Source organism: Sardina pilchardus, chromosome 5 (genome assembly GCF_963854185.1).
Source record: "Sardina pilchardus chromosome 5, fSarPil1.1, whole genome shotgun sequence".
NCBI lineage: Eukaryota > Metazoa > Chordata > Actinopteri > Clupeiformes > Clupeidae > Sardina > Sardina pilchardus.
The window spans coordinates 21,174,009-21,191,552 of record NC_084998.1 but is presented as its reverse complement, the minus strand read 5'-3'; the positions used below and the strand labels follow the sequence as shown (position 1 = coordinate 21,191,552).

Genomic DNA, 17,544 nt, shown 5'->3' with positions numbered 1-17,544 from the left:
AAGCATGATGTAGTGAAAATGTATTCATGTGTGCCAAAAAGTATAAATCAAGTGGTTTAATATAGTCATAGTTATGGCACAATGTATTAAACAATTGTATTACAAAGAACTGTATTAATGTGTAAACAGCGTCATTTCTGTACAAAGTGTATACGCCATCGTTATGGCTGACAGTCAACCACTGAATAACACTGCAAAGGAAGTGTCGCTGTCCGCAACAAGAGTGCTGAAGCCACTGGCATACGCGTGCACGCAGAGGGGAACACAAACACGCATGCGCGCTCAATCACACTGCCTCACATACAGCCGGTGCTCGGACATCAGTTGTTACATCATTTCGCAGAGGGAAAAATGTGTTTTCTGCTGCAGATCTTTCTTGAGATACACTGTCGCCACAAACTAAAAGGAATAGTAGTACACAAACGAAGTATACAAAGGATACACCAATCTATTTACCAAACAAAAAGGTGTCACAAACAAAGACATTATCAAACAAAGGAGACCATGTATTCAGGCAGGACTGTTATCTTACCTGTTGACACTCGAATGTCCATGCACTGTCAGGTAATGACGCATCAAGCCCACGCAATGTATCCTTAAAGTCAAGTGTGCTGCTTGGCTTGACGAAAGTTAAGTCACTGAACTCCGACATTGGACTCAGGTAGGACCCAAAAGACTGACTCTGAGACATCATATCTCCTCCCAGAACCTCCACATACTTAATAGGTCCGTCAGTGTTGAGCTGGATCTGTAGGTTTCTGTTGGGATTCTTATATCCATCAGAATCTCTTCTAATGCAACAGCTATCACTGTCTCGACTGTTTCTAGCACACCTAATTAATAAGATGAAAAACGTCAACAGAGACAGCACAGATACTGAGGCTAGTGACAGGATCAAATAGAACGTGACTTTACTGTTTTTTTTGTCTTTCTCTGTAGCTTTCTGCCTGAAGTCTGAGATGGGTTCGTGTAGTCCGTCCTCTATCAGTATGTCCACTGTGACTGTGGTGGACTGGACTGGCTCTCCATTGTCCTTGATCTCTATCAGCAGTCTCTGAGAGGCGTCATCCTGCTCTGAAACAGAGCGTTTAGTCCTCACCTCTCCAGTGTAAAGATTCACAGCGAACAGAGACGAGTCTGTAGCTTCCGCGAGTCTATAGGAAATCCAGGCGTTGTGGCCCGAGTCAGCATCCACAGCTGTTACCTTGGTAACGAGGTGCCCCATTTTAGCAGAGCGGGGCATCCTCTGATGGGACACAGAGCCCATGACTGTGGAGGGGTAAATGACAGCAGGGATATTGTCGTTTTGATCCAGAATAAAAACATGAACAGTAGCGTTGCTGCTGAGAGAGGGAGAACCCTGGTCGTTAGCTTGAACTATGATTTGGAATAACTTTGCTTTCTCATAATCAAATGAGTTCATGCTATAGATTGTTCCGTTCTCGCTATTGATATAAAAATAGGATGTGACCGGGATGTCATTAAATTTCGTGTCTTTGAGAGAATACATAATCTTTGCGTTCTTATCTTGGTCTTTGTCGAATGCAACTACAGAGAACAATGACGTGCCTGCTCGGTTGTTTTCTTTAATATAAACTTCATATGAAGACTGAGCAAACAAGGGTGGGTTATCATTGATGTCGAGGACTTTTACTTTGATAGTTTTGCTAGTGGTGAGAGACGGCGAACCCGAGTCTGAAGCTAATATCTCTACACTCACCTCCGGAGTCATTTCGCGGTCTAATACTGAATTCGTAATTAAAGAGTAATGATTTTCATAAGACGAGTTTAACTTAAAAGGACATTTTGTGGGCAAATTTAAATTGACTTTGCCATTTGCATTAGAATCTAAATCTCTAACATTAATCAGGGCAACAACAGTTCCAATTGGAGCATTCTCCTTTACCGGACTTGGCAAGGATGTAAGTATAATCTCCGGTGCGTTATCATTCTCATCCACAATATCTATATTGACCGAGGAATCACCCTGTAACTCTGGCTGTCCTTTATCTTTAGCGCCAACATCAAACGTGTATGACTTCCACTCTTCGTAATCTAATTTACCAATTACTGTGATTTCTCCCGTGTCAGCATTGATTTCAAAGGCGCTTTTTACAGCATCGGATGTGTGCGCTTCAAAATAATAAGAAATCTCTCCATTTGGTCCTTCATCTAAATCTGTGGCTTTTAATGTAAGAACAACAAACCCAGCCGTGGCGCTCTCAGATACAGATGCTTTATAAGACGTTAGTTCGAATCTGGGTTCGTTGTCATTAATATCTTGAACATGCACTTGTATATGAGTGGTGCCTGTTTTTGATGGTATTCCCCCGTCTATAGCAGTTAGCACAAGATTGTGTATCGATTGCCTCTCTCTGTCTAAAGCTTTATCTACGATTAACTCTGGTACTTTTCTTCCATCCTTTAGAGTTTTAACATTAAGCCGAAAACAGTCGTTGTCGGATAGAGAATATGACTGTAAAGAATTGCTGCCAACATCAGGATCCTCCGCGCTTTCAAGAGAGAACCTCTTCCCAGGTGTAATAGATTCGGCGATTTTTAGCACGCTCTCTTTTGAATGGAACTCAGGGGCATTATCATTTATGTCTTGTATATGTATCTCAGCACGATGCATCTGCAAAGGATTCTCTATAACGACTTGTAATGGCAAGACACAATCTGCGTTTTGTCTACAAAGACTCTCTCTGTCTATTCTCTGATCGACGAGCAGCTCACCTTTCGCCAAATCCACAGTGAAATACCCGTTACCAGACTCTGAGGCTATCCGTAACTTACGAGTTGCGATGTCACGAACGTCCAAATTCAGGTCCTTAGCAATATTTCCAACTACAGAGCCCTCCTTTAATTCCTCTGGAACGGTGTAGCGGATCTGCGCTTTTACGGGATTCCACAAAAGAACCAAAGGCAATATCCACAATGCCCGCCATACCCAAGCCCTGATACGCCAGAGATGTTTCATTTCTCCGATGTTACAGTCCTCTCCTTAGATCCGTGTACATCCTATATCCAAAAATCATCGCGTCCCTGCTCGGGGTAGCGTTCCCTTTGGAAAACCGGTCGGTTTGTATGGATGATCATGTATGCTACCACTGTGCGCTCTTTGTTACCGAATGCTCTGCCAACGGAGAGGATTGGATACAAAGCTGGGCGAGGGGAGGGAGTAGATCTCTTTGTACAGTCTCACACGCTATTGGTCTAACCGTCAGCCAGGTCTACTCCAATGACTGGCACAGTGGTTCTTAAAGTCGCAGCTTCCATGCACTGGGCTGTTACCAAAAGGGACACACACACACACACACACACACACACTGATGTTCTGTTTAATAAATTGATTAGCCTACATTCAATTTCTTTTTATTATTATTTTCAGTATGAAAAGCATTACCTAGTTTGCGTTATAGTCTATGTATGTAACATTTTCTACAATTTTCTTTCTGAATAGATCAGAGGAGCTACAAAATTGCACTAACCGATGTTGAGTTGAACTTGAAATATAGCCTGACGCCATGTTTGGGGCTTGTGATGCGTTACAGATTATTATGATTTTACCTAGACACGAACATGAAGGTGTGTGTGTGTGTGTGTGTGTGTGTGTGTGTGTGTGTGTGTGTGTGTGTGTGTGTGTGTGTGTGTGTGTGTGTGTGTGTGTGTGTGTGTGTGTGTGTGTGTGAGACAGAGAAGTGTAGAAGGACATCAAGAATGAACTGTATTACAAAAAAAAGCAGAGGTAAACAGTACTGTCCATAGCATTGCCTGTGATTATGTAGCTCCAGCAAAGCTACCCATAGATAACAAGGTCATCTACAAAAATGTGATGGCATATGATTAAATCACAGTCTCACCTGCTGACACTCGAACGTCCATGCGCTGTCTGGCAATGACGCATCAAGCCCACGTAATGTATCCTTAAAGTCAAGTGTGCTGCTCGGTTTTACGAAAGTTAAGTCACTGAACTCCGACATTGGAGACAAATACGACCCAAACGACTGACTCTGAGACATCATGTCTCCTCCCAGAACCTCCACATACTTAATAGGTCCGTCAGTGTTGAGCTGGATCTGTAGATTTCTGTTGGGATTCTTATATCCATCCGAATCTCTTCTCATGCAGCAGCTATCACTGTCTCGACTGTTTCTAGCACACCTAATTAATAAGATGAAAAACGTCAACAGAGACAGCACAGATACGGAGGCTAGTGACAGGATCAAATAGAACGTGACTTTACTGTTTTTCTTTTCTTTCTCTGTAGCTTTCAGTCTGAAGTCTGAGATGGGTTCGTGTAGTCCGTCCTCTATCAGTATGTCCACTGTGACTGTGGTGGACTGGACTGGCTCTCCATTGTCCTTGATCTCTATCAGCAGTCTCTGAGAGGCGTCATCCTGCTCTGAAACAGAGCGTTTAGTCCTCACCTCTCCAGTGTAAAGATTCACAGCGAACAGAGACGAGTCTGTAGCTTCCGCGAGTCTATAAGAAATCCAGGCGTTGTGGCCCGAGTCAGCGTCCACAGCTGTTACCTTGGTTACGAGGTACCCCGTCTTAGCAGACCGGGGCATCCTCTGATGAGACACAGAGCCCATGACTGTCGAGGGGTAAATTACAGAGGGCGTATTGTCGTTTTGATCCAGAATAAAAACATTAACGGTAGCGTTGCTGCTAAGAGATGGATTGCCCTGGTCTTTGCACTGCACAATAATTTGGAATAGTTTCAGTTTCTCGTAATCAAATGAATTCATGCTATAAATGGTGCCATTCTCAGCATTGATATAAAAATAGCTAGAGGCTAGTATATCCTGAAACTTAGTGTCTCCTATAGCATACGTTAGCATAGAGTTCTTATCCTGGTCTTTGTCTGTGGCGGAAACTGAGAACAAGGACGCCCCTGCTGGATTATTTTCTCTGACATATATATCATAGGATGCGTGCGAAAAAACAGGGGGGTTGTCATTGATGTCAAGTAATTTAACGTTAACCGTTTTGCTTGTTGTTAATGGGGGCGAACCTAAATCAGAGGCAATTATTTTCACATCATACTCTGTTTTAACTTCACGATCCAAGAGAGAATCTGTCACTAAAGAATAATGATCATCAAATGAGGGTTTTAGTTTAAATGGATAACCTGGAGCAACACTAAGTTTAACTTTTCCATTGTCTCCTGAATCCAAGTCTATGACGTTAATCAAGGCCACAGCAGTTCCGATAGTAGCGTTTTCACTGACTGGACTAGGTAGAGATGTTAATTGTATTTCAGGTTCATTGTCATTCTCATCAAGAATATTAATTTGAACAGACGAATGCCCCTCTAGTTCTGGCTGTCCTTTGTCTTTTGCGGTCACATCAAACGTATATATTCTAACGTCCTCATAATCCAGTTGATCAATAACTGTTACTTCCCCCGTTTCAGAATTCACACTAAATGATTTTTTCACAGAATCTGAGGTGTGCTCACCAAAATAATATTCGACCTCTCCGTTAGGTCCTTCATCTAAGTCAGTGGCCTGTATAGAAAGTACACTTTTTCCAATATCTGCACTCTCCTTTACAGTTGCTTTATACAACGTTTGGCCGAATTTGGGTTCATTGTCATTAATATCTTGGATATGTATCTGTATTAAAGCCGTGCCCGACTTCACTGGGTTCCCTCCGTCTAAAGCCTTTAAAATTAACCTGTAAATGGCTTGCTTCTCTCTGTCCAAAGATTTCTCTACTAACAGTTCGGGTACTTTTCTTCCATCTTGCAATGTTTTCACATTTAGACGAAAAAAGTCATTACTATTCAAAGTGTAAGAGTGCAAGCTATTGGAACCAACGTCTGGGTCGTCTGCACTGTCCAATAGGAATCGTGCTCCGGGGGTGATTGATTCTGCTATTTTTAACTGTATTTCTTTTTTATGAAAATGAGGAGCATTGTCGTTTATATCCTGTATTTCAACATCTACGCGATGTTGCTGCAGTGGGTTTTCAATAACTATTTGCAGAGGCAACACGCAAGCAGTATTTTGCCCACAAAGAGTCTCTCTGTCTATTCTATTATTAACAACCAGCTCACCCTTCGCCAGATCCACGGTAAAGTATTGTTTACTTGACACAGATGCAATCCTCAATTTTCGGTCAGATATGGCCGTAAGGTCCAGGCCCAGGTCCTTTGCAATATTCCCAACAACAGACCCCTCTTTTAACTCCTCCGGAATGGTGTAGCGAATCTGAGACTCAGCTGTACTCCATAACAGAACGATAAGCAATATGCACAACGTCCACCATGGCCATCCTCGAATACGCCTGCAATGGTTCATTTCTCCGACTGTAGTGTCGATTTCTCCATCAATACACGTATTTTCCCCATCCACATGCTAACAGTAGCATAAACATCACTCATATGTATGTTTGAGAATCCACAAAGCGATCACTACCATGTTTAACAAAGCGAGCACATCCTCGTCTCATAAACCTCTGATCAGTGCAAGAGCTACAACGCGGTGCAGGAGACAAGGAGTGGATCTCTTTGTGCAGGCTCGCCTGCTATTGGACGTTAGGTCTCTTCAATTTAACCCAATGAACAGCAAGATATTATTTAAAGGCACACTCTTCTCTGTTATGGACTCAAATGCATACTGGCTGTGTGGCTGATGATAACGCAACTAATTAAGCGAACATCATGTAAATACATTCCATTCTTTATACAGTTTCACTTTTTATCCATATGAGGAACAATTGCGAATACAACGATGAGTAGATAAAAGAAAAATGTTGAACTAATTATAAAGACAAAATTCATTTCAAGATAAGCACAGATTTTGGACAGTGCTTGTCGCTGTCCACTGTCTCAGTGCTTAAACGTGAACGTCATTGCCGTCATGCTGTTTTGATTGCCAAATGCCTGTAGGTGTCACCAAAGTTCCTTGATTACAGACCGCTTCAACCCGCTTTGGTGCCACTAAACAACTCGGCTACTACAGTATGAGGTACCACTGTCACGGACTGCATTCAATTAACACACATGCAGACGTATGTGGTTGTATCCATGGGAATATTAACACATACAGTTAAGTATAAAAAAGAATGAAAATCAGAACGTGTGAAAGGACACAAATATAGGCATATATATCATAATCACAGCACAACATCAACAGCATTGTCTCACCTGTTGACACTCGAAGGTCCATGCACTGTCTGGCAATGACGCATCGAGACCACGTAATGTATCCTTAAAGTCTAGAGTGCTGCTGGGTTTGACGAAAGTTAAGTCACTGAACTCCGACATTGGACTCAGGTAGGACCCAAACGACTGGCTCTGAGACATCATGTCTCCTCCCAGAACCTCCACATACTTAATAGGTCCGTCAGTGTTGAGCTGGATCTGTAGGTTTCTGTTGGGATTCTTGTATCCGTCTGAATCTCTCCTAATGCAACAGCTATCACCGCCTCTACTGTTTCTAGCGCACTTAATTAGAAGTATGAAAAAAGTCAGCAGAGATAATACAGACACTGATGCTAACGACAGAATCAAATAGAAGGTGATTTTACTATTTTTCTTGTCTTTTTCTGTAGCTTTCTGTCTGAAGTCAGAGATGGGTTCGTGTAGTCCGTCCTCTATCAGTATGTCCACTGTGACTGTGGTGGACTGGACTGGCTCTCCATTGTCCTTGATCTCTATCAGCAGTCTCTGAGAGGCGTCATCCTGCTCTGAAACAGAGCGTTTAGTCCTCACCTCTCCAGTGTAAAGATTCACAGCGAACAGAGACGAGTCTGTAGCTTCCGCGAGTCTATAGGAAATCCAGGCGTTGTGGCCCGAGTCAGCATCCACAGCTGTTACCTTGGTAATGAGGTGCCCCGTTTTAGCAGAGCGGGGCATCCTCTGATGAGACACAGAGCCCATGATCGCGGACGGGTAAATGACAGCGGGGACGTTGTCGTTTTGATCCAGAATAAAAACATTAACGGTAGCGTTGCTGCGAAGAGATGGAGTGCCTTGGTCTTTGCACTGCACTGTAATTTGAAATAGTTTCAGTTTCTCGTAATCAAATGAATTCATACTGTAAATTGTGCCATTTTCAGCATTGATATAAAAATAGCTAGAGGCTGGTATATCCTGGAACTTAGTGTCTCCTATAGAATACGTTAGCATTGAGTTCTTATCCTGGTCTTTGTCTGTGGCGACAACAGAGAACAAGGACGCCCCTGCTGGATTATTTTCTCTGACATATACATCATAGGATGCGTGCGTAAAAACAGGAGGATTGTCATTGATGTCAAGTATTTTAACGTTAACAGTTTTGCTTGTTGTTAATGGGGGTGAACCCAAATCAGTAGCAGTTATTTTGACATCATACTCTGAATTAACTTCACGGTCCAAAAGAGAGTCTGTCACTAAAGAGTAATGGTCATCGAAAGAGGGCTTTAATTTAAACGGATAACCAGGAGCAACACTTAGTTTAACTTTTCCATTGTCTCCAGAATCCAAGTCTTTAACATTTATCAAGGCCACAGCAGTTCCGACAGTGGCGTTTTCACGGACTGGACTTGGTATTGAAGTTAATTTTATTTCAGGTTCATTATCGTTCTCGTCGATAATATCTATTTGAACTGAAGAATGCCCTTGCAATTCTGGATGCCCTTTGTCTTTCGCGCTAACATCAAACGTGTATATTTTAACGTCTTCGTAATCTAGATGACCAATAACTGTAACTTCTCCTGTTAGTGAGTTCACACCAAACGCATCTTTAACTGAATCAGAAGTGTGCTCGCCGAAGAAATATTCGACTTCTCCATTAGGACCTTCATCGAAGTCACTGGCCATTATAGATAGCACACTTTGTCCAATTGTAGCACTCTCTTTAACAGTTGCTTTATACAATGTTTGGCCAAATGTTGGTTCATTGTCATTGGTATCCAGAACAGTTACCTGAATCAAAGCCGTACCTGACTTCACCGGATTGCCTCCATCTAAAGCCTTTAAAATGATTCTGTAATTTGCTTGTTTCTCTCTATCCAGGGTTTTTTCTACTATCAATTCAGGCACCTTTCTTCCATCTTTAAGTGTTTTCACATTCAGGCGAAAAAAATCATTATTATTTAAAGTGTACGTGTGTAAGCTATTGCTACCAACATCAGGGTCGTCTGCGCTTTCCAATGGAAATCGTGCTCCGGGAGCTATAGATTCTGGTATTTTTAACTGTATTTCTTTTTTATGAAAATGCGGAGCATTGTCGTTTATGTCTTGTATTTCAACCTCTACACGGTGTTGTTGTAAAGGATTTTCAATAACTATTTGCAACGGCAACAAACAAGCAGCATTCTGTCCACATAACGTCTCTCTATCTATCCGGTCATTAACAACCAGCTCACCCTTCGCCAGATCCACGGTAAAGTATTGCTTGCTGGATTCAGATGCAATCCGTAATTTTCGATCATATATTACGGATACTTCAAGGCCCAGGTCCTTTGCAATATTTCCAACGACAGACCCTTCTTTTAACTCCTCCGGAATGGTGTAGCGAATCTGAGATTCAGCTGTCCTCCACAAAAGAACGATAACAAATACGCATAATGTCCACCATGTACACCCTCCCAAACGTTTGAAGTGTTTCATTTTTCCGACGGTGGTGTCCACATCTCCTTTAAAAAACGTGTTTTTGCCATCCACATACTAACACTAACACAAACACCACTCATGCTATGCACATTTAGAAATCCACAAAGCGATTGCTACCATCTTTGTCAATGTGAGCACACCCTCATCTCGTGAAGCTCTGATCAGTGCAAAGGCTTCAGCTGTACAAGAACCAGGGAGTGGATCTCTTTGTGCAGACTGGCATGCTATTGGATGCAAGGTTTCTTCAGTCTAACCCAATGAGCAGCGAGATACATTTTAAAGGCACAGTATTCACTGTTATGGACTCAAATGTGTATTGCTTTCGTGGTTGATTAATAAGGCAACTAATATGACAGGGAATCATGAAAACAAATTCAAAACGTTCTCCAGTTTTAGATTTTATATAAGCTATATGCGGTTTGTTTGGCCAGTGCAGACATGAAAAGAGAAAAGAAAAATGCTGAACTAAGAGACGGCATTCATTTCAAATGAAAGCGCGGATTTCAGACAGCGATTGTCGCTGTCCACTCTCTCAGTGCTGAAATGAGGTGTCACTAAAACTGCTATAAGCTACCTGCGACGTACACTGCGTTAATTTCAAACACATGCAAATGCATGCATTTTTCACTCATGTGCAGATACACTGGTAGTTAAGTGTAGGAAATAATTGGAACTGTAAACATTTGGAAGGACACACAAATCCGACTCCCCATAACTTCAAAACGTGTGCAAAATCAGAGAACGTTATGTGTAGTTCCAACGCCGTCAACACATATGTAAACACACGAAACAACACAAACATAAAAAGCATAACGGCAGTTTCATACTGAGGAATCATAATGTTTCAACAAAATATGCATGTTAAAAGGAGAATTACGCAATGAGCATGTCTCACCTGTTGGCACTCGAACGTCCATGCGCTGTCTGGCAATGACGCATCAAGCCCACGTAATGTATCCTTAAAGTCAAGTGTGCTGCTCGGTTTTACGAAAGTTAAGTCACTGAACTCCGACATTGGAGACAAATACGACCCAAACGACTGACTCTGAGACATCATGTCTCCTCCAAGAACCTCCACATACTTAATAGGTCCGTCAGTGTTGAGCTGGATCTGTAGGTTTCTATTTGGATTCTTGTATCCGTCAGAATCTCTTCTAATGCAACAGCCAGCATCACCTCTACTGTTTCTAGCGCACTTAATTAGAAGTATGAAAAAAGTCAGCAGAGATAATACAGACACTGATGCTAACGACAGAATCAAATAGAAAGTGATTTTACTGTTTTTCTTGTCTTTCTCTGTAGCTTTCTGCCTGAAGTCTGAGATGGGTTCGTGTAGTCCGTCCTCTATCAGTATGTCCACTGTGACTGTGGTGGACTGGACTGGCTCTCCATTGTCCTTGATTTCTATCAGCAGTCTCTGAGAGGCGTCATCTTGCTCTGAAACAGAGCGTTTAGTCCTCACCTCTCCAGTGTAAAGATTCACAGCGAGCAGAGACGAGTCTGTAGCTTCCGCGAGTCTATAGGAAATCCAGGCGTTGTGGCCCGAGTCAGCGTCCACAGCTGTTACCTTGGTGACGAGGTGCCCCATTTTAGCGGAGCGGGGCAACCTCTGATGGGACACAGAGCCCATGACCGTGGAGGGGTAAATGATAGTGGGGATATTGTCGTTTTGATCCAGAATAAAAACATGAACGGTAGCGTTGCTGGTAAGCGTAGGGGAGCCCTGGTCTTTAGCCTGTACTAGAAACTGGAACACTTTGATTTTTTCATAGTCAAAAGAGTGCATACTGAAGATACTACCGTTTTCTGAATTGATGTAAACGTAAGACGATATCGGTATGTCTCCTCCCTTTGAATCGATCACTGAATACATTATTTTCGCATTTTCTCCTAGATCAGAATCAGAGGCTGACACAGAGCACAATATGGAACCGGCCGCGCCATTTTCCCTCACATACACCGTGTACAGCGACTGCGGGAATACTGGTGGGTTGTCGTTAACATCTAAAACGTCAACTTTGATGTTTTTCTTTGATGTCAGTGGCGGTGATCCGGAATCAGTCGCCCGTATTTCAACCATGAACTCAGGGTGCATCTCTCGGTCTAATGCAGCTGCTGTGACTAGTGCATAGTTGTTCGAAATCGATGGTTTTAAAGTAAATGGCAATCCAGGTGCTAGAGATAGACGGACACGCCCATTGTCACCTGTATCCACATCCTTCGCACTTATCAAAGCCACGACAGTCCCAATAGGCGCATCCTCTCTAACAGGGCTAGGTAATGACTTCAAAATGATATCTGGGACGTTATCGTTTATGTCCAAAATATCTAAATTAATACTACAAAGGCCCTCCATGGCAGGTACGCCTTTGTCTCTGGCAACTATATCAAATTTGTATGAACTGCCAGATTCATAATCTATTTGACTTTTCACTTTTACTTCGCCTGTAGCTGGGTCAACTGAAAACAGTTCCTGTAAAGCTTCTGTTGTGTGCGGACCGAATGCATACATTATTTCAGCGTTCGCTCCTTCATCTTGGTCAACTGCTTTGACGGTTACGACTACCTGTACAAATGGTGTGTTCTCTTGTAGCTGAACATCATAAATAGCTTTGTCAAAGACTGGGGCATTATCATTATTGTCTAGAACATGTATAGTGATCTCTGCTGTCCCAGACCGTGCTGGAGTACCGCCATCTATGGCTGTTAGAAGAAGAGTGTGTACTGATTGCTTTTCTCTATCCAGAGCTTTTTCTAAAACCAACTCCGGTAATTTAGTTCCGTCTTTGTTTGTTTTGACGTCTAATGAAAAATGATCGTTTTTAGTCAGTGTGTAAGATCGTAATGAATGTGAGCCCACATCGGAGTCTTGTGCAGACTCCAAACGGAACCTTGCTCCCGGTGATGTGGACTCTGCAATATTTAAAACATGTCCGTGGGTCTGAAATACTGGGTAATTATCATTTATGTCTTGGATTTCTATTTCAACACGATATAGATTTAGTGGGTTTTCTATTATTACCTCCAAAGGCAAAAGACAACTTGAGCTCTGCCCACATAGCTCCTCTCTGTCAATTCTCTGATTCACAATAAGCTCGCCTTTCCCCACATTTACGTCGAAGTACTGCTTACCAGAGTCAGACGCTATTCTCAATCTACGATCGGTTATTTCAGCCACCTCCAAACCAAGGTCTTTGGCAATGTTACCAACAACCGAACCTTCCTTTAATTCCTCCGGAATAGTGTACCGAATTTGCGCGTCCGTTGTATTCCACAAGGCTGTTACGTGAAACAGCAAGAGCACCCACTGCTTTGTGGGCATTTTTCTCATCAATGGTCCCATTTCCAAAGACGGTGTTCTGGCATGACGACTATATATCCTGTGTACATGTCATTCCTGTGAGATTTGCTATCCAAATATTTCCAAAGATGCTACTGCATTATTGCTGGAGTGCTGTCAACCTCGGCTCCGTTTATCCGTGGTCTGGACAGTACATGGTTTACAAGCGGTGGCTGAGAGACAGTGGATCTCTTTGTGCAGCGATTCTTACTATTGGTGGAGAGAGCCCTCCAATAGACTACCACGACAAAATCGCAAATGGCCTTAAAGGAACAGTGCACTTGAAACGTATGCATGGTGTTGGCTTTGTCTTTAGATCATAAAAGCTACGTAATACATTCATCAATTGTTTTTTTAGAATTCTCTCAAACCACGATGATCAAACTACATTTAATTCAAGGTGCTTTTAAGTGTGTTGTATAAATGATCCAGCTCTTATTTATCCTTCAGTTGTGGATATTGCATGGCATACGAGTATGAATGATGATGCGAAATCTTTGTTTACCATAATGATGCAAAGACAACACAACACGTTTGTGTATGCAAATGTCTGTCATCGTGAAAAAGATACACGTGGTGGAACTTGTGCAACATGTGAAAGGAGTATGTTTTTAAGTTTTTAGAAAGTGCTCACCTGTTGACACTCGAACGTCCATGCGCTGTCTGGCAATGACGCATCGAGTCCACGTAATGTATCCTTAAAGTCTAGAGTGCTGCTGGGCTTGACGAAAGTTAGGTCACTGAACTCTGACATTGGACTCAGGTAGGACCCAAACGACTGACTCTGAGACATCATGTCTCCTCCCAGAACCTCCACATACTTAATAGGCCCGTCAGTGTTGAGCTGGATCTGTAGGTTTCTGTTGGGATTCTTGTATCCATCAGAATCTCTTCTAATGCAGCAGCCAGCATCGCCTCTACTGTTTCTAGCGCACTTAATTAGAAGTATGAAACAAGTCAGCAGAGATAATACAGACACTGATGCCAAAGAGAGGATCAAATAGAAGGTGATTTTGCTGTTTTTCTTGTCTTTTTCTGTAGCTTTCTGTCTGAAGTCAGAGATCGGTTCGTGTAGTCCGTCCTCTATCAGTATATCCACTGTGACTGTGGTGGACTGGACTGGCTCTCCATTGTCCTTGATCTCTATCAGCAGTCTCTGAGAGGCGTCATCCTGCTCTGAAACAGAGCGTTTAGTCCTCACCTCTCCAGTGTAAAGATTCACAGCGAACAGAGACGAGTCTGTAGCTTCCGCGAGTCTGTAGGAAATCCAGGCGTTATGGCCCGAGTCAGCATCCACAGCTGTTACCTTAGTGACCAGGTGCCCCATTTTAGCAGAGCGGGGCATCCTCTGATGAGACACAGAGCCCATGACCGCGGAGGGATATATGACAGCGGGGACGTTGTCGTTTTGATCCATAATGAAGACATGAACTGTGGCGTTGCTGCTAAGTGACGGGGAGCCCTGGTCTTTTGCTTGTATGACAATTTGAAAAACTTTCAGTTTTTCATAGTCAAACGAGTGCATGCTGAATATGCTACCATTCTCCGAATTTATGTAAACATACGATGAAACTGGAAAGTCTTGCGAACCTGAATCTAAGATAGAATAACTGATTTGTGCATTTTTCGCTATGTCTGGATCCGTAGCTGATACTGAAAACAGCATTGACCCAGGGGTGCAATTTTCTTTCACATAAACTGTATATGATTTTTGGGCAAACACTGGTGGGTTGTCATTCGTATCAGAAATTGAAATAGAAATAGTTTTCCTCGTTGATAATGAAGGTGAACCCAAATCGACAGCATTTAATTGAATATCATATTTCGAATTAATCTCCCTGTCAATCTGTGCATTCGTGAGCAACATGTAGTGGTTGGATACGGAATGATTAAGTTTAAATGGTGAGTCTGAAGCTACCTGAACTTTCACTTTTCCGTTCTCACCACTATCTGCATCTTTTGCACTAATAAGGGCGACCACAGTACCTATAGGGGAATTTTCAGGTATTGGACTGGTCAGTGAAGTTATGACAATTTCGGGAGAGTTGTCATTAACATCTGTTATTTTTATCTTAACGCTACAATGTCTCTCCATTCGTGGACTGCCCTTATCTTTAGCAAATATGTCAAATTTGTGTAAATTTGCTTTTTCATAATCTAGCTGTCCTTTTACAGTGATTATACCTGTGTCTGAGTTTATGTCAAACAACTGTCGCGTTGCGTCGGTCGACTGCTCTCCAAAAACATATTCAACCTCTCCATTCGGACCCTCGTCTAAATCTATGGCTCTGACTCTCAAAATCTCTGTGCCAGGGGCTGCGTTTTCTTCTATGCTCCCCTCATAGAATGTTTTTTCAAACTGGGGAGAGTTATCATTTGTGTCTAACACGGTAATGGTAATTTCAGATGTACCTGATCTCACTGGATTCCCCCCGTCTACAGCAGTCAATATGAGCTTGTGCACCGCCTGTTTTTCTCGATCTAAGGACTTTTCCAAAACTAGTTCAGGAATTTTTGAACCGTCCTGATTTTTTACATTTAATATGAAATTATCGTTTTTGCCAAGAGTATAGGACTTTAACGAGTTAGAGGCCTCGTCGGGATCTTCTGCTTTTTCTAGAGGAAACGTAGCGCCTGGATTAACATTTTCTGGAATCTTCAAAACACGTTCATTCGAGTGGAATGTAGGGCTGTTGTCATTAATGTCTTGTATTTCAATTTCAATACGATGCAATTGCAAGGGATTTTCAACTATGGCCTCTAAAGGTAATACGCATGGAATTGTCTGTGCACATAACGTCTCCCGGTCTATTCTCTCATTAACAGTAAGGTCACCTCTCCCCAAGTCTATGTGAAAGTACTGCTTACCGGTGTCAGATGCTATCCTTAGTCTGCGATCAGAAATATCTGATAATCCAAAACCAAGGTCTTTTGCTATATTTCCAACAACTGATCCCTCCTTTAACTCCTCTGGTATGGTGTATCGTATTTGCCCCTCTACTGTATACAACAGGAGGGTAAAACACAGAGTCCTCCACTGGTAAAAATAAAACACATCCATCATCCTTAATCCAAATGTTCACCGCGAGTCCTTCTCTGAAATACAGTTTTCCATCAAAGTGAGAGATTTCTTGTTGCTTGTTGTCCCCATACTGTCAGCTCATAAAATCTAAAACGCTTTGTCTCTTCTGTGTAATTCTCTTGCTAATGCTCCAATAGATCGGAGCAATGAAAGCAGCAAAGAGACGGAGTGGATCTCTTTGTACAATACTGCATGCCATTGGATGCACAGGCATCTGAGTCCTAACCAATGAAATGCACATGACTTTTAAAGGCACAGGCAATCTGTGCAGAGCAAGTATACTGGAATAGAGCAAAGCAAGCCCTACATACGTGAACAGAAGACAGAATGCGTCTATACCTCTATACAATTGACATTTTGAAGCATTTTGAAATTGAAATCTTGAGTGTAATTACAGCAACATATTGTGAGAAGTGATATATGTTTATTATTATTCCAAAGGCATTTCTGAAATCTATTGCTCTTCAGTACCACTTTCAACAGTATCAAATAGTATTTATTACAAGCCACTCTTACGGAGGAAACAAAGTGTTTATTTCTTGGACAAATGTATTTTTTCCCCTCTCTTCCCCACTCGCTCCTGTCTGTGTCTGCATAGCTCTCCCTGTTCTCTGTCTGCCTTCCTGTGGTGATGCGAAGGTAGTGCAGGAGACTCACAAAAACAGTATTTCTCATGTAATTACAACGGTGTCAACAGCAGTGGGAGCTCATACGAGAGAACAGAGGGAACGAGAGAGAAAGGAGGGGTGTGGAGTGTGTGGCGTTGTTTGATGACGATACCAATGAGATGGAGTGAGGAAGGGAGAGAGAGAGAGTTCAAGTACTCACAAAAATCATGATGCAGATGAGTTACAGAACGAATTCAAATAAATATGCATGTTATGAAATATCATTTTAAAAGGATTGGGGTAAAACAAAGAGTGCTGTGATTCGGTGCAACGTGCGTATTCCAAAACATGTGCCATCTGCAGATGACACAATTCCATGACTGTATTTAAAGGGTTTATATGATTATAAAATTGTACTAATGATAAGATAATGTATGCGTTTTTCAACTTCACAAAAATACCGCATTAATGATTAAATGCGCTCTGATCTCCCTAGCAACAAAGAAGCCTACCAGGATGCATTGCAAGATGGTTGCGTCCATATCACACAAAGAGGGTACGGTTTCAGCACCACGCGGGTGGACAGCGCCACACAGGCGGTGAACAGGCGCTGCTGCATGCATTCGACTGACTGACTGACTGACCCACTTCTACACAAAACACGCCTCTCCACGTGTGCCTTACTTACTTACAGCTCATGTTACATGACGACAAGCTTTGCTTCGATTTATATATTTCGAATGATTCATTTCGAAATGTATTTACTAGTGCTGTGTATTAGTGAGGGATTATTTACCACGCAAAATTATAATTCGTCAAGCATAGAAGGTTACACCACGACATGCTAAATGAGGTTATCGCACACGTGAAGATTGTCCCCATTTAAACGATTTAGCACACTATC

General features: G+C 42.3%; 1 protein-coding gene across 6 annotated transcripts in view; it reads right to left on the bottom strand.

The window, feature by feature from the left end:
• Positions 1 to 17,544, bottom strand: part of LOC134080450 (protocadherin beta-16-like) — a 148,224-nt gene that overhangs the window by 27,533 nt on the left and 103,147 nt on the right. The window contains exon 1 of one of the 6 annotated variants that reach the window (XM_062536894.1): positions 13,585 to 16,057. The exons of 4 other annotated variants lie outside the window; for them this stretch is intronic. In XM_062536894.1, the coding sequence (XP_062392878.1) occupies positions 13,585 to 16,014 (2,430 nt within the window). In that variant the 5' untranslated portion in view covers positions 16,015 to 16,057. Of the gene's footprint in view, positions 1 to 532; positions 2,981 to 13,584; positions 16,058 to 17,544 lie in introns of those variants that run through there. One more of the 6 variants, XM_062536892.1, reaches the window with a different exon arrangement.